Raw genomic sequence first — 18,071 nt, forward strand, 5'->3', positions numbered from 1 at the left:
AGTTCACTCCATTGCCTTCCCTCATAAAGTAATTTAGATTAAGCCATAGACCGAGGGGATAGTAAAGGCCATTCATTGTGTTTATGCCCCTGCCTCATGGCTCTGACCCTTGCACAAGGAGAGATGTTTCTGCCCTCCCTCAACTCTCTGATAATAGTGTGACTCATGTTTTCTCCCCCTTGGGACCCACTATGACGTGATAATTAATGAGGGGATAAGGAGGCTGAAACTGACCTCTTGGTGGAAAGATGAGCTCCGACCTTCAGCCAAACAATTGTAGATCCAGTTCTCTTGCCAGCCTGCCCACAGTAACTGCACTCTTACTCCGAGTCAGGCTTTGAGGGCCACGAGGGCAAGCAAGGGCCACAAGGGTGACCAAGGTAAAGTGTGCTGTATAGGAATCACCAGTTGATCTAGGGAAGATAAGACATACACACCTAACAGTGGTACCAGACACCCGTCGTGTAGGAGATGGGGGAAAGTCAGAGGGGATGATGTCGGGGCTTCTGGGGGAAAGCATGTAAAATCCCTCAAATCCCAATCCATATGAAACGAGCATCTGGCCTACTTGAGCTTCTGGGGGAAGGACAGTCAACAGAAACTGCTTTCTCCAACTGAAGGACCTTGGAGAAAAAGGGTAGAGAGCAGGGTTAAGGTACAAACAGGGATGCATTGGGGGACCAACCCAGCACAACTTTCAGTTTGCCTCACGGGACCCCTAAGTGGCTCTAATGGAGAGAGTGACCCTGGTCATCAAACTCTCCTCTCTCATCTCCTTCCCTTGGAGAGGTCTCTGGAAATTTCCAGGGGCAGCAGAGCCATTGCACATCCATGTAACCTGAAGCCTTTAACTCTGAACCAAAGGAGACTTGGGAGAAGGGGGAGGAGAGATAAGGGGCCTAGTGCTAAAGGAAGACAATGAGGCCTTTCAAGATCAACTACTGACTCCCACTCTGTCTTGGGCCTGTGGATAGATTTTTTTCGAGCTGCAACTACCCACTCTGAGACATAGAGGACTTGGATTGGAAGTGCGTGCTCCTCCTCAGCTGGCTAAAGTCTGGCCTTTACCCAGCCTGGTCTCCCGGGCCGAGAGGGGCCCTAACTCTGATGAGATATTCTGTTATCTCCACAGGGAAAAACTCAAACAGGAAGTCCAGCAGGTTATCTCTCTCTAAGTGGTGGCTCAACTTGCTGTGATGTGATCACTGATAAAATATTAACAGGCTGTTATCAAACACAGCAATATGGAAACTATAATTCAACCACCCCTCCACCTCACATAATCCACTACTTTCCTGGGAATTGCAGTTCAGGAATCCCTAGCTAACTCTTACCTACAATTCCCCTCTCTAGGTCTCATTTCTCCATAAGACCAGCCGTGGTATCTTAGGTCCTGACAAAGCAGGAAGTTGCCACACAAGGGCAAATCGTCAGGTCCTGCTTTCCTTTCATTCCTAAAGTCCCTCCAGAAGGCACCCCTCACTCTTCACAGGTCACCCGCTAGGAGGGCTTTGAGGAACTTTCTATTTGCGAACATTGCCTTGAGGGGATACCATCAAGAAAACTTACATGCTTTTTAGATACTAGGGAGTTTAATGGGATGTGAAATAAGATGCCAAATGAGTACGAGTTGTGTGGCAGGTGACCCAGCATTTTGGCTTAGCTCCTTTTCTCCAGTAAGACTTTCAGAGTCTGAGATGTTTGACACAGTTCTGTGTGGGTTGCTCCGGAGAAAAGCCAGTCACACCAAAAGTTCCAAGAGAAGATGATCCTAGCAGCTTCTTCACTTGAATTTATTTCTGGAATTACCCAGTGGGATTGGCACCTCCCTCCCCCAAAGGGTATCTGAGGATATGGTGAAGACCCCACTCCCTTGATCTAAAGGCACCAAATGCCTTGATTAACAAGCAAGTGTATTTTCTGGGAAGACAAACACGTTCAGCGATACATTAGACATTGACACCAGAATGTGCTCTGGTTCCTTACGCTGGCCCTGAAAGGAGGCAGGGTGAGACGTCCAGTGAGTTTAAAAATAAAACACCACGTCGGAGACAAGGGAGAGTGGGATTTGGGCAAGCGGAGCAAGGGACTCTGAGTAACACATGTACCCTTCAACGAAATGATTCAACAGTTTCAAAAGTGGAGACGAAGCAAAAATCAAGAAAACCACAACAGCGTGAGAAAGGTGGCTGCGTTTTCCCTTGGCGATTTCGGAGGCACCTCATGTGGTTAATTTTACTCCTCTGTGTGTAATAATAAACCAATATGTTCTCAAGTGTCACTTTCTCAACCCCCAAAAGACTTGTTCAAGTCAGCACTATCTGGGGAGGGTGGGGGTGCCGAGGAGGCTGTGAGAATGCTCACCAGCAAAGGCCAACAGGTCCAAGGCCTCCTGGGGTGTAAGAATAAGATCTCAGTGGCTGTTTTGATATCAGGAAAGCTGCCAAGAGACAGCCCCCAGCGAAAACCCAGTCAAGAGGAAATGAATCTCCACGTTGGTTGGAGACATACGCGTTACATAAATGAACGATTTCCTGAGCATGAGTTAAACATTCTGTTAAACATTATGTGGGATTGTGGATCTTTCTTCCTGTGAATTCCTGTTGGTGTGGGTTGACTTTAGCATTTTCTTATGAAAAGAATGAAGACCAGGTTAATCGTCTCCAAGAGAATCACCCTTGTTCAGCGGGAAGAGACCTAGGCGCTGGATTCAGACAAACTTGGGCTTGGTTTTGCCTCTGTGCTCTCTAGCTGTGTGGTCTCAGGACAGTCCATTTGATTCCTTATCCTTGTTTCCTCATTTGTAATATGGGGGTGATCCCTGCTGTTTTCCTAATCCTAGCCCCCAAAGGCACCACTGTCAAGCAGTCCCCTCATACTGGAATTCCCAAGGCCTTGGTTCATTCTGTCCTTTATACTCTGAGTAATTCACTATTCCTCAAACCTTCTAAGGATACAGCTATTTGTACCCCCCAACCCAGCCTTGTGACTGTACTATTCCCTACACCTTGAAAACTGTTCCCCCCACACCTCCACCTTTCTAACCCATACTTGACTTAGCTTGAGTTCACCCCTAGGTTTCCGAAGCCGACCTCCATGATTCACTCGTAATACAGTACAATGGAAAAAAGCTTTGATTCTGGAGATTGCTCCCAAGAGCTGAGAGCTTGCCAGTTAAGTGTCTGCCCCTAAATTGTTAGACCAGGTTATTTGCCATCACTGGACAACGCTGAGGCCCCTGACGAACTCCTCTTCCAGTGCCCGTTCATTCATTTCGCCATCATGCACTGACTTCCTCACTTGCCCTGAAAGACCAATTTCCTTGAGGCCTGCTCTGTCTGTCCTTTGCTTCTCTTTAAAAAAAACTAGTGTAGCTCTTGGGAAAAAGTGAACAGAAAACTCCTCAGACTTGTTTCTGCTCCTGTTAGTTCTCACTCTCAAGGTCTGGTCTCTAGAGGCATCTGAAAGACCAATTTCCTTGAGGCCTGCTCTGTCTGTCCTTTGCTTCTCTTTAAAAAAAACTAGTGTAGCTCTTGGGAAAAAGTGAACAGAAAACTCCTCAGACTTGTTTCTGCTCCTGTTAGTTCTCACTCTCAAGGTCTGGTCTCTAGAGGCATCTCCTGATTCTAATTCTGTCATTCTCAGTATTCCCCTATTGTACGGTAGGGAGCCTCCTCTGGATAATACTCAGAATGCCTGTGGTGAACACCCCTATTCCCTCTCGGCTTTGGAGCCTTTCTAAATATCCAAATCAAAGATCAGTTCAAGAGAAACACTGGTCTCTCCAGCTTGCACTGACTGCCCAGTAATGGCAGCGCATATTATCTTTAATGAGCAGGATTGTTATCTACTTCACTCGGACTGCATGTATACTCCCCCTTTCTCTGAATGAGGCATTTCAGACCCTTTTAGAGAGACAGAGATATGAACAAAACACAACTTCCGTCATAAACTCATTCACTAACGATTATTTATTGATTAACTACTGTACACCAGGTACAGTGATAAGCTCTGGGATATGGTGGTTGGCAAAAACGGGAATTGTCCTTCCCCTCATGAAATTGATTAGTGAAGGTGGAAGATAGGGCCCATGTGCGTCGTGTTTATCACTACAGCACATATAGCACGTAGTAGGTACCCAACAAATACTTGTTGAATTCGTGAAAGCCAGCAGGTAAGTACATGATTGCAAGTTGTGAGAGGTGCTGTGAATTAAACAGAACAGGAAAGCGACAGAATAGGGCAAAGAAAAAAAGCTGTCTGGGGAGTGTGAGAGTTGACGCTCACGCTAAGATCTGAAGGATGAGCAATCGCCAGCCATACCAAGACTGCAGGATACGAATGTTCCACAAGAGGAAGTAGTGTGGGCAAAGACTCTGAGGTGAGTGCTTGACATAGTTCAGTGAGGCGATCACAGAGAGCAAGGGGAGTGATCCCTGATGAGGAAATATGCAAGAGACAAAGCAGAAGAAGGTGGGGGTCTCCTAGGCCAATGTAGGAGCACAGGTTTTATTCTCAGTGCCAGGAGAGGCCGTCCGAGGGCATTATGCAGAGGTCACATGATCTGATTTATGTTTAAAAGAAATTACTCTTGCTGTAGTGATAGTTGGGGAAAAAGTGGAAACACCGAAGAACAGACACCACTTAGGAGATGCAATTCGCTATGGGACATGATGGTAGTTTGGACTAAGGCAGCTGTGGTAAAGTGAGTGAAGATACTTTGGAGACAGAGCTGACAGACTTTCTGAGGGACTGGATGTGGGGGACTAGAGAGGAGGAAAGTGAAAAATGGCTTCTAAATTTCTAGCTTAAGCAACGGGAGGCGGGTAAAGGTGCCATTTTCTAAAATGAGGAAAACTGGGGAAAGAACAGTCCTGGGGTGTACGTGTCACTTCATTTTTTAACACGTTCTGCTGGAAACGCCTGTGGGACCTCTGAGTGTACAGGTCAAGCACACAGCCGAAGTTATTTGAATGTAGAGCTTTCTAACAGGGAAGCCAGAACAAGGCAGTTTCAAAGAGCCTTAGAAGTGACGTGAAATTTAAATGTTGAGAGGAAATGTCATGTGTGGCTGGAGTCATCAGAGGAATTTTCAGTAAAAATATTGATTTTGAGTCAAAAGAAAGGTGATGAGGGACAAGAAAAGTCAAGGTAGAGGAGCAATTCACAAGGCAGATTCAGAGACTGAAAAATAGTTCAGTTTGCATGGAATGCTGTTTGTGTTTGGAATGTTGAAAGATGGGTTCAGCGAACAAGGTTAAAGCCAAATGGGAATCTGTATTGCACTTGGTGGGCAACTTGGAGCACTAGCAAGTCTCTGAGGCATAACCTGACCAGGTCATTAAAAGCAATTTAGTGACAGTGAGTAGGGTGGATCGAAGGAGTACGGAGGCCAGGGAGGTGGGTTAAGAACCTATTTCAAAGCAAATATTGTTTAAAAATGAACAATGGGGCCTCCCTAGTGGCGCAGGCGGTTGAGTGCCACACGGTGAAGCTCTCCTCAGCCTCTGCAGCGCGGGTTCGATCCCGGCCGGCCGGCAAGAAACCCACACGGAGAAGCAGACCTCTCCTGGCTCGCCCGCTGCTCCCCTCAGCAGTGTATTTCGTCAGGCTGTGTGTTCTGTTCCCTGCTCTGTCTCTGGTGAATCCTCTTACCCTCCTGTGCATCTGGCCTGTACCCCGGTTCTTGTATAAATAAATAAATCTTTAAAAAAAATGAACAATGATGTAAAAAATTAAATAAATTTTAAAAAAAAAGAACCTATTTCAATTAGCAAGGCGTGGGCCACCCTGGTGGCGCAGTGGGTTGAGTGCAGTGCTGTGAAGCTGTCCACAGCCTCTGCAGCGTGGGTTCGATTCCAGGCGGGCGGCAGAGATACCCACATGGCACAGCAGACCACTCCGCTCACCCGCTGCTCCCCTTAGCAGTGTCTTCAGTCCGTCTGCCTGTTCTGCTCCCCGCTCTTTCTCTGGAGAATCCTCTTACCCTCCCACGGCTCTGATCTGTACCCCAGTTCTTGTATAAATCTTTTTTAAAAAATTGGCAAGGCATGAGGTAAGAAGGGCCTAAATGTAGATTGTGGAGGTGCAAACTTAAAGGTCCAGTGTGACAGATGTTTGAAAGCAGAATTATCAGGACAGTGGAGGAGGCACCCAATCTTTTCTTTTGAATGTCTTTTGCCTCCACATTGTATCGTAAGCTCTGGATAGGCACCATGGAATTTAACACTGGTTAAAGGGACTTTGGGATGGTATCATCATGAACAGTAACAAAGAGGTAGCTCTGATAATTGTAGTGAATGAATGGACTCACACAGGGAGCTGGGTCAGGGCCCCAGACTAGGAAATGGGTTGAGAGGGAGCCCTACAGCTCTAGTAACGTTTTCTTTTTCTTTTAAAAGTCCAGTTGCAGGAGCTCCTTCCTACTTTGCACCTCCCTCACCTAACACACACACACACACACACACACTCACTCACTCTGTCTCTCTCTCTCACATACGGACTGAACCTTCAATGCTCTGAATTTTCTCCTCCACCATCCTCTAATCCATATTACCCTTATCTGTGCAAAGTCTCATCCTCACAGCCCTCACCTGAAGAACAATCACTGAGAGACCAGCTAAGTGTGCGCCCCCTCCCCTTAGCAATATATATGTTGACGCACACAGAGTCTTCAGTATCATGGCCCCAATGTATGACACGAGCACTAATCATGCAGCAGGCTGGAGCTGCAGTGAGGTGAGGGTAAGGGGGCAGTTATGTTTAAGCACTCATTCAAATGGGGAAATCTGGCTCTGGCCTCCCCCTATTCCTTAGTCTCACTGGAATATCTGGTAAAATCAGGAGGTAAAATCAGTTTAGGAGAGGCTTCTGAAGGAACTCTGCAGAGAAGAAACAATGAGTAGCTAAAATATTCCACTGGACTAGCTAATCTTTTTGCGATTGCTTGAGCCCACCTCCCTTTTATTGTTTCTCCTTTACTTCCTCTTTTTCAGTTGGTATATTTCTATGTGTTCATTGTTCAGTGTCTTTTGAAGAGTACCTTGAACTTTTCAGAGCATATGTGCTGTATAAATACAATAAAGCAATGAATGAATAAAATGTCTAACTTTTACAAGACTGTAAGTTTTATTATTTCTGATACAGTGAGATCTAGCTCTCACTCAGCACAAGGCTGATGAGCAGACAGGTGCGTTCCGAGAGACAGCAAACATGTCTCCCTGCTATAAAACCCTCCCCCACTAGCTGAAATCCCTGAGTTTGGTGATATGTATTTTTTTTCATTTGAATTTGAGCCCTGCAGATTTCCCTTTCTAAGAAGTCCTTCTTCAAATGTAAATATCATGGGGATGGGTGGGGGAGGGGTGGGTAGATGGGTTTCGCTTTTACCTTCGTTCCCTCTACAGTAACTCATCACTCCTATGAAACATTTTTTCACATTCTAGTTTTTTGTGTGCCTTTGCTCATGCTATTCTGGAGGTAATGCTAGATACAACGAAATATATTTATATTTTCACACAATCTCTCATTTGATCTCTAAATCCAAGCCTGCTCATTCTTTTTTTTAAAACAATTTATTTTTTCCAATGTAATAACAGGTTTCTTATAGAAAATTTGAAAAAGGCAGGAAGATAGGAAGAAGAAAAAATATCAACCACAGTCCTACCACCTAGAGAACCACCGCTGTTAACAGAGTGTGATGCTCATTCCTTAAACAAACCTTAGTTTAGGTCCCAATTCTGAGGTGATGCCTTCCTCGAACTTCCTCCTCCCACTGGACCCTGACCTTCTCTATGTCTGTATCACTTGCGTGTACAAGTTTGTTAACTTGGTGTGTATCTCGTGTTTCCAACTAGATTGTTAGATCCTTTAAGACTGAAACCATGAGTTATACTTCTCAATGTATCCCAAAACACCTGGTACATTGGACCCAATATCTGCTGACAGAGTAACCTAAATGAATACAAACCATTTCAGAAAGGATATGATGTTGGCCAAGTATTTAAATCATGAAAATTAAAGCTTCCAGGTCACCTAATTTTGGTGACTACTCTTTTTCTGTTCCTGAACTCTTGAAAGTCTATTTAACTAACCTCTTTCTCCACACCAAAACTGAATAAGATGCAGACTGATTAAGAGCCAGGATTTACCCAAAGATTCTCTATGTAAGGCATAAAGGTGAAAGAGAGAGAAAGAAGTAACAGAGGGAAGGAGGGAAGAAAGGAGAGCAGAGCAGAGCAGGGAAGAGGAAAGAAGAGAAGAGAGAGAAGGGAGAAGAGAGGAGATGAGCAGGAGAAGAGCAGAGCAGAGCAGAGAAGAGAAGAGCAGAGAAGGCACAACAAGAGGAGACAAGACAAGAGAAGACAAGACAAGAGAAGAAAGAGCAGGGAAGGAAGGGGGGACAGGAAGGGCAGGGTATATAAAGTATATAGTCTGGTGCTCAATCCAGTATGTGATTTGCCTCCAGCACCGTATACAGGATCCCATCCACTTGTTCTGAGTCAAACCCGATCTCACGAAGCTCCAAGTGAGGGAGGACAGAAGTAAGGAGATAGCTGACGTGGATACGCAGCCTCGTAAGCTTTGCCAAAGCCCTGTATGATGGAGTGAGGGGGCAGGAGAAGAGATGACATGAAGTCATTAGCCAACAAAACAAAATGAAGCTCCTTAAAAATTGGCCTACATTTCTCAACAATTATGTTTCCATTAACTAGAAAGAAGAGAGCACAATACCACCAAGTGCAGGGAGACTGGCTATGACTCTCTAAGAAGCAATTCCTCAATCCTTGGTGGCCTGTGAATTAATCAAGGCTTCCTCCCTTATCTATGGCCAGTAACTGGGGGTCCTAAGGGGTGCTTCCCATTAGCACTCACAAGCTGATAACTAAACCCTAGTAATTAACCTTTCTAGGTCATCTCCCTCTGGGGTCCGGTAGGAGACCTGAGCCTTCTGCAGCACTTCCAGGTGCATCTCTGTCTCCTTCAGTTTCTCTTTTAGTTCTTGCTTTTCCTCTTTGGTTCGTTCCAGCTCAGCTTTCAGAATTTGGAATTCAGCTTGGCGATAGCCCATGTGTTTCTTGCTCCAATACAAGCCTTCCGTCTCTTGAGTACTGTAGGTCACTAATTCATGCTGGACTTTCTTGAATTCAGAATGCCAGTGATTCCTCTCCTGCTCCAGCTCTTCTACCTGCAGTCCAAGAAACAGAAATTCAGTGAGCCCACGTACTATTCCACGTTAGAGAGTGCCAGAAATTGTCCCAAATACATTCCCCCTGTGATTTCTCTATATGTAGTCCTCTACTTGTGGACCTTTTCAATCCCCAAACATGGGAGGGAAGTCCATTAGTGGTTACTCTATTTGAGACATACCAAGGAATGATTCAATATGCATCTAGTTTAAGGGCCTCAGCATGAAGTCATCAGAGCGCCAACTCTCTGGGCCTTTGTTAGAACCACCTCTTATTACTAGCGGTAGGGTATTGCCCTAACCTTTTGCTGGAACAAATTTCTTTCTGCCAAAACACGTTCCAATTTTTCTGTGGTTCTCTTCAGTTCTTCCAGCTCTCTTTGGTTCTTCACCTTCGGTGTATGACGACCTCCACTCTCCTCATAGCCTCTTTCTTTCTCTCCAATGGCTGTAGCAGGGGTTGAGGCAGAAGCCACGGAAGAATAAGACCCTGGGTTCCAGGATTCAACTGCTTTTCTTCTCTCAGCAAGCTCCTCTCTGTTAAAAGGGATCAGCTGAATGGGAGCTCCTGAATCTTGAACACCTTTCGCCACACCGACAACAGCTACAAAAGGTCCCTTGTTTACCTCCTCCTTGTTTATGTTTGTGCTGCCTCTATTAGATTCTTCTGCTACCAATCTTGGCATCTGATCTTCTACTTCTTCAGGAAACAAGGACTCCTGGTGTTGGTCTTGGGCCCCTGAATACAGAACTGAAACCTCCCTACTCTGACTGGCATTCTTGTTTGCTTCTGGGTATTCTGGGGAGAGGTACGGCGGTGTGCTTCTCTCAGAGCTAGATTTATCTTGGCTGTTCTCCCCATCTGGGTTGCCAACAGAAGCTTCTACCCTCCTGTAAGAGCTAGGCATGGAGTAATCTAGAGGAGGTGTTGTCATCTCATTCTGGAGTCGTCTTCGTTTTTCCACAGGTTCCTCACCTAGGATCCATTTGTACTTACTGCAAGAAGAAGAGGCAATTAAATTGTAAGCAATCACAATACAGGCTAAATGTTCTTATTTTATGGAGCCTCTCTTCAATTTTCCCACATTAAAACTGATCCCACCTGTTCTCCACAGATTGTTTTAAATTAGTAAGACAGTTCTATCCTAATCCCCAGCCCCTTCACTCATGCAATTTGCTAAGGTAACAATTGGTCTTAAGGGAGAGATGAAATCAAAAGGTATGTAGAATCAGCCTTTGGATATAATAGGACCATGTTGACCTTGGTAAGAATTCTGAAAACAGGATTGAAAACCAGTCTGAACTAGAAGTTTCTAAAATGCAAGTAAAGGAAGACAAAAAAAAAAAAATACACGTAAAATCCCCTAACACGACAATGGAAAAAAAGGTCACAAAAAGTCTAGTGGAGTATGTGAAGGGGAACAAGCCAGCTCATTAATTTTAAAGTGTCACAAAAACCCTCCAAGTATCAAACATGCACTTTTTTTTTATAACAGAACATTACACAATTCCTTTGCCAGCCAACTAGATTGTGGTTATTGCCCATTATTCACTTATAAAAGTTAATTAAAACACAAGGCCTTAGTCAGAAACAAAGAAATTGACCTGGCCAATTCAAGTCACTTCCCCTTTATGACAAAAGAGCTCCCTTCTGTCAGGGGCAAACAAGCACTCCCTCAGTTCTTCAGGAAAGCCCAGGATGGTGACCTGAAATCACCTTCCATTTCTGGCTGAGATCTGCACTAAAGGTTGAAGGAACTACAAAACAACTGGCACCAGCAAAATTCATAGGCAATTTTATTCATGAGCAGGATAGCACCCCTCGTTTTATCCTTAGAATTATTTTGCCTTTGCTCCAGAAAACTGAGAAATTTCAAGGTAAAAATCAATTTTCAAATTTTCAATGTGAGTCAGGCATGTTACTGGCCACCTCACAGTATCTCAAGGCTGCCCACCTTTCTCTGAAATCTCTAAGAACATATGTAATTAGATATCTCAGATCTCAGTTTCTTATAATGCCCTGTATGTTCTTTAAAAGTAGTGTGGCTTCACTGATTTTTCTCTAATTTTTCTGTCCTTTTATTTGATATCCATTTTATTTTATTTTTTTTTAAGATTTATTTATACAAGAACCGGGGTACAGGCCTGATGTACGGGAGGGTGAGAGGCTTCACCAGAGACAGAGTGGGGAACAGAACAGGCAGACTGACGAAATACACTGCTGAGGGGAGCAGCGGGCAAGACAGGAGAGGTCTGCTGTGCCATGTGGAGAAATTTCTCGCTGGCCAGCCAGGATCAAACCGCATTGCAGAGGCTGCAGGACAGCTTCACAGTGGGGTGCTCAACTGCCTATGCCACCAGGGAGGCCCTCATATCCATTTTAAACATTTTATTATTCATTTTTTTCTGCAAGTTTTGAGTTTACCTTGCTCTTGTCTTTGTAGTTAGTTAAGGTGGTTTGTAAGTGGAGTTTGTTAGGTGATTTGAGATCTTTCTTCAATTTTAAGATAAGCATTTACAGGGCCTCCCCTGGTGGCACAGCGGTTGAGCGCTGGGCTGTGAGGCTGCCCGCAGCCTCTGCTGCGCGGTTTGTTCCCCAGCCACCGGAGAGGGTCCCACCAAAAAAAAAAAAAAAAAAAAGACAAGCATTTACAAATACATTTTGTCATGGGAGTACTGCTTTCATTTCATCCCATAAGTTTTGGTATTTTTTTTTTTCATTTTCTTCTTTTCAGGATATTTTCTAATTTCCTTTGTGATTTCTTCTTTTGCTCCTTTGCTATTTTGGAGTATGTTATTTAATTTACACATACTGGTGAATTTCCCAAATTTCCTTCTGTTGTTGAATTCTAATTTAACTCCACTGTGGTTGGAGAACACATTCTGCATATTTTCAATCCTTATTTTATAGTCTAATATATGGTCTATTCTGGAGAACATTCCATGTGCTCTTGAGAAGACTATGTATTATGTTGTTTGGAGTGGAGTGATCTGTATGTATTTGCCTGGCCTAGTAGGTTTATATCAATTTTCAACTTTCTTATTTCCTTGTTGCTCTTCTATTTCCTTGTTGACCCATTATTGAAACTGGGGTAGTGTGAAATCTCCAACTGTTATTGCTGTCTTATTTTTCCCTTCAGTTTTTTTTCTTCATGAACTTTGGGGGCTCTATTGTTAGGTTGCAATATAGGTTTAACTATTATCTTTCTGATGGGACTTAATCATTATAAAATGTCCCTCTTTATATGCAGTAAGAATTTTGTTTAAAAATCTATTTTGGGCCTCCCTGGTGGTGCAAGGGGTTAAGCACCGCACCGTGAAGCAATCCACAGCCTCTGCAGCACAAGTTCAATCCTGGCCTGCCAGGGAGCAACCCATATGGCGCAGCAGACCTCTCCTGACTCCCCCGCTGCTCCCCTCAGCAGTGTATTTCAGTCAGTCTGCCTGTTCTGTTCCCCACTGTCTCTGGTGAATCCTCTCACCCCCTGTAACTCTGGCCTATACCCCAGCTCTTGTACACATAAATAAATAAATCTTTAAAAAAATCTATTTTAGTCTGATATTGGTATAACTACCCCAGCTTTGTTAAGATGTTGCAGTTCGATGGTGCATCTTTTTCAATTCTTTTATTTTCAATGTGTTTGTATCTTTGAATCTAAAGTATATTAGACTCCAGTATATTTGGACACTTTTAAAAAATCCATTCTGATAATCTCTTTTTTGATTGGGTTGCTTTATGTAGTCACATTTAATGTCAATATTGACATTGCAGAATTTACCTCTGCTATTTAGCTTTTTGTTTCTTACATGTGCCATGTGGTGTTTGTTCCTCTACCGTTCCTCTTTTCAAGTTGCACGGGTATTTTCTAGTTTAACATTTACAATTCTATAGTCCATCGTTATAATTATTACTTTGTATGTCTTATGTCCTTTGAGGAAGCTGAGAGAAGTAGAGCAAGTACGTATTTATAATATTTATAGTTTGCTACAGCAGCCTTATTTTTCCATTTTTAGTTTTCCTCATTTCTTACAGAGGATCTGTGTTACCATCTGTTGTCACTCCTTTATTCCAGTAGTTTTGCTCCTACCCACCTCTCTTGTGGTGTGATTGTTATGCATTTTACATCTGTATATGAACCAATAAGGTCATATACACATATGAAATACAAATATATATTGTTTTATGCAATTAGTCTTTAAGTGAGTTAAGAACAGAAAGAAGAAACATCACATTATATTAAATTTTATAATTAATTACAGTTATTATTGTCAGTACTGACTTTTCATGTGAATTCAAATTACTGCCCGGTATCACCTGCTTTCAGTCTAAGGAACTACCTTAGTATTTCTTGTAAGGCATGCTTCCTAGAAAAAAAAATCCATCAGCTTTTGTTTATCTTGGAATCTATTTATTTTACCTTCATTTTCTAAAGCTAGTTTACTCAATTTAAGATTCTGGGTTGTCTTTTTTCTAGTATTTCTAACATGTCATCCCACAGCACAGCATTCTGGTCTCCATTGTTTCTGATGAGAAGTCAGTTGTTGATCTTTTTGAGGTTTTGTACATGATGAAGTGGATAGAAACAAAGGTGTATTACAGTGAAGAAATTCTTTTTCTGCCTTTGAATTTTTGTCTTTGCCTTTGGCTTTCAGTATTTCACTGATATGCCTGACTGAATCTCTTTGCATTTATACCATTTTGAGTTCACTGGATATACAGATTAATGTTTTTCACCAAATGTGGAGGTTTACCGTTATTATGTCTTTGAATATTTTTTACTCCTTTTTCTCTCGCCCCTTTCTATACTATTCTGCATGTGTTAGTGCACTTGATGGTGTCCCACATTTCTCTGAGGTTCTGTTCTTTTTTTTTTTTTTCAATTTTTTCTGTTTTTTTTTTGTAGCATAATTTACGATTTACAAATTTGATAGTTCTTTTTTCTAACAACTCTAAAATGTAGTTGACTCATTTTAGTGAAAATTTCATGTCAATTTTAGTGAAAATTGTACTTTTCACCTCCATAATATTCATGTTTCTTTTTAAGAAATAATTTCTGTCCCTTTATTGATATCCTTTACATGAGACAGGATCTCCTTCAGTTTTTTGAGCATATTTATAATGGCCACTTTGAAGCAGCCATTATAAGTATCTAGATCTCTTCAAGAGCAGTTTCTATTTCTTGCTTCTTTTTATTTTCTCGTGTACAGACCATATTTTCCTGTTTCTTTGAATGTCTCATAATTCTTTGTTAACAACTATATATTTTAGGTAATGTAGTACAGCAACTCTGATCCCCCTCCCTGAGTAAATAATGTTGCTATTGTTTGCTTGGGTGTTTATCTACTGGTTTGACTGAACTGACTCCATGAAATGTATTTCTTCTGCAGTTTGCAGCTTCTGATGCCTTCAAGTCCTGACCTGATTGATCCTGAAGTACAGCCTTGTGCTTATGCTCGGTCTTCTTACCCCCAGGGTAAGAAGTGCCAGGAAAACTGGCACAACAGTGCCAGGAAAACTGTTCTCGACTTGTTTTTGGGTTCTCTTTCTCTGCTACTAAACTTATTTTTCAGCCATTTTGCTTATTGTAACTTTTATCACGGGGCTCTGAGTGCCCTCTTAATTGTTCTCCAAGATTTACCATTATTATTTTTTTTTTTTAAGATTTATTTATTTATTTATTTATACAAGCACTGGGTACAGTCAGAAGCACGGGAGGGTGAGAGAATTTACCAGAGCCAGAGCAGGGAGCAGAGAAAGGCAGAAGGACCGAAGTACACTGCTGAGGGGAGCAGCGGGCGGCAGGAGAGGTCTGCGCGCCATGTGGGACCCTCCTCCGGTGGCCTTGGAGCAGCCGGGGATCGAGCCGACGCTGCTGAGGCTGCTGAGGCTGCGGGCAGCTTCACAACCCAGCGCTCAACCGCTGCGCCACCGGGGAGGCCCATACCATTATTTCTGACAATGCCCTTAGGAGTGGAATTCTCTAACATCTGTTCTACATAAAGTCAGTTCCTTTAGGTGAAAGGAGTTCTTCATCTTCACAAGCTGCCTTTCTCCCTAAGCAGAACTTCCATGCCTTGGTGCAAGGGGTAGGGGCAGGGAAAGTGGCCTCCTCCTCCAAGAATGAAACCTTTTTTGTTAAAAGTCAGCCCCCCTCTCAGATGACACCCTAGACTGGAAGCTAGGTGACAAGGGGGCCCCCAACTTCTTTTCTACACCCTCCTGGAGTAGAGCTCCTTGGCTAGTTTTCACAAAACACAGCTTGGAGGAGGATGGAAGAGGTTAAATGCCATCTACTCTTGCTGTTCTTCCTGAGCTCTACTAGATTATCTTGAATGAATGTTCCCCCAATTGCTACATCCCCTTAGGACAATTTCTAAGAACTGATAATGATTTTTAAAAAATTTCTTCCAGTTAAATGATTTGAAAGAGTCTCTCAGGCTCCTCATGTGTCCATTTTGAAAATCTGTCCAAAGATCATATTTTAAAGTGTTAATCTTGGCACCTTAATCAATTTTATTTATTTGCAAGACTCTTCTTCTGTTTCTACGTCACATTTGTAGTTTCAAATATCACTTTAAACATACTAGAATGTCGCTCCTTTTACCATTAAAGTATGATTTGGATTTTTTTGGTTATCCTTTTGGTTATCCTTGGTTTTTTTTTGGTTATCCTTAAAGCATGAACTAATTAGCTTAATCAAAGGCTCCCTAAATAGCTAAATAAATTAAAGTCACTAATTCTCACCTTTGTCCATGTACTTATGGCTACTTAAGATCTTAGCTTGTAACCACTCATGAATCCTAGCATGTACCGGATATACTTAAATATAAATATAAAATTTTGACAACCATAAGCTCTTTCATCTTTGATTCCATCACTGCTCCAGAAAAGTGACTTTCATACACTAAGCACTCAAATATATGCAGAATGAATGTACAGAAAGGGATTATTTCCTTTAACAGAAATAAACTTCCCAAAAAAGGTTCTACCTGTTTCCATACTAGCTGAACCTATTCTATATTTTAGGTCCTTCCCTCGTCTAGTTAGATTTGTGAGACTCCCAAAGCTGTTTCCAGTGACACCTCTGGAGCCCTTGCTAGGTCATATAACCTACTCCACTAGCACTTTTTCAAAGTGTTGTTTTAAAATTAAGTATACGTATTATTTTGTCTACAGTTAGTGAGCTGTACTACATGACCAAAGAATCCTAATCAGTTTCAGATTTTGATAATAACAAAGGAGATCTTTGTAACTCTTGCTAAACCTATTATTCCATTAACATCATTTTACTAGAAAACTGTATACATGAGCACCTTCTTTTCCCCTTGTAAAAAGGCATACCCTCTCCAATCCATCTGAATCCACCATAATGTAGCTTGAAATGACAAAATCATAATTCATGGACCTTACAAAACACAGACAGCATTAACGGCATCAATTATCATGCATCTTGTTCTCTTGAAAGAATATTATTCTCAAATTACCATTACAAATGAACAAAGTATTTGTCCTCTATCACCAAAACCCAACTGTGAATATAACAGTTCTATAAAGACTCATACAAAAAGCCCATAAAGACTGATGAAGTATGCCACCCAATGGATGTACTGCCATTCTGCACTTATAAAATACACACATATAATTTAGTATTTGCAATCTCTTTTAGATTACCAAAAGCCACCACAAAGTAACAAAAGGAAAACTGAAGAAAAAGGAAAAATGACAGCAGGGAAAAGAGCCTTCAAGAGCAACATCACTTTGGCAATATCACTCATGGCAATTCTGATACACGACTATCTCAAGGAGATCGAGGTAGAGAGGTATGACACTGTGCTTCAAAAAGACATAGCATTTACTGTATTTTGCTCCCAACCTATAATGGGAGTTGAGAAACTAAACTAAAACTAAACAGAACTGGGGTCAAGCCCCTGTGAATAAGACTGGACCATATTTTTTAACCCCTGGCCATATAGTTCAATCTTAGAAGTTGCTACTGCAAGATGATACAGATTCAAACATTAGTTACTGAATATCTACTATCTTCCAAGGCACTGTTCTAGATTCTTTCACACAGTTTCTCATTGAATTTCTTTGGAGTTTTATTAGCTTTGCTCATAATGGTTTAATTCTGCCTGAGACTTTTTGTTCATGTTCAGCGGGTCACGGGATTCTTCCAATATCTACAGGGCTTAATTACGGAAGAATCACCAAATAGGGGACTTGTACACCTGTAGCGATGTTTGTCCAGACCCACCTAAGAAGAAATAGGAAAAAGAATAAAGAATGTGGGGGAAAACCAGGAGTCACTTTACCCTATTATGTATTACATTGCTTCTATCCTACAATACATTACAGAGACATCCAAATTAAATGGGTCAATGACAAATTCCCAACCTACTGTATTCATAACCTACTGTCACATTATTTATGACTGTAGAAGTGTCTGATATTAGAGAGAAACTCTGTTTCTACACTATGGTTTGTCCTGCCAGAATTAAGAAACATAGCAGACAGGAAAAAGTGCTAATGGGAGTCGTGAGTTCCAGGGTCACAGCAGGATAGGGGCAGTCCTATCTTTCACTGGCTTCAAATATTCCTGATATTTAAGAAAAAGGTAAGTTTTGCTCCTTTTGGTCATAAAAGGTAATAAAATAATATTGATGAGGTGCTAGAAGGTGAACAAATAAAGCTCAAAATGAAACAGTAATATTTTACTCAAGGAAACAATGAAAGAAAAGGCTTACATAATGGTACCAACTTCCAACAGCTATTTTTGTACGTGGCCAACATGTGCTAGGCCCATGCGGCCCCAGAGAGCTGCAATATTCCTAACAACTTAAGGCAAGAAACAATGTTTATTTGTATAAAGTTGCCTTTCATTTG

The 18,071-nt window shown here is 42.1% G+C and overlaps 1 protein-coding gene across 3 annotated transcripts in view; it reads right to left on the minus strand.

Annotated features, from left to right (window-relative positions):
* Positions 1-8,440: 8,440 nt before the first annotated feature.
* MORC4 (MORC family CW-type zinc finger 4) overlaps positions 8,441-18,071 on the minus strand; it is a gene marked incomplete at both ends in the record, with an annotated part of 53,474 nt that continues 43,843 nt past the window's right edge. For 2 of the 3 annotated variants that reach the window (XM_084258245.1, XM_084258244.1), the window contains 3 exons: positions 8,441-8,594; positions 8,904-9,187; positions 9,490-10,183. In XM_084258245.1, the coding sequence (XP_084114371.1) occupies positions 8,441-8,594; positions 8,904-9,187; positions 9,490-10,183 (1,132 nt within the window). The remainder of the gene's footprint in view (positions 8,595-8,903; positions 9,188-9,489; positions 10,184-18,071) is intronic. The other variant, XM_084258246.1, reaches the window with a different exon arrangement.

The sequence above is a fragment of the Talpa europaea genome (assembly GCF_964194135.1).
Source record: "Talpa europaea genome assembly, chromosome: X".
Lineage (NCBI taxonomy): Eukaryota > Metazoa > Chordata > Mammalia > Eulipotyphla > Talpidae > Talpa > Talpa europaea.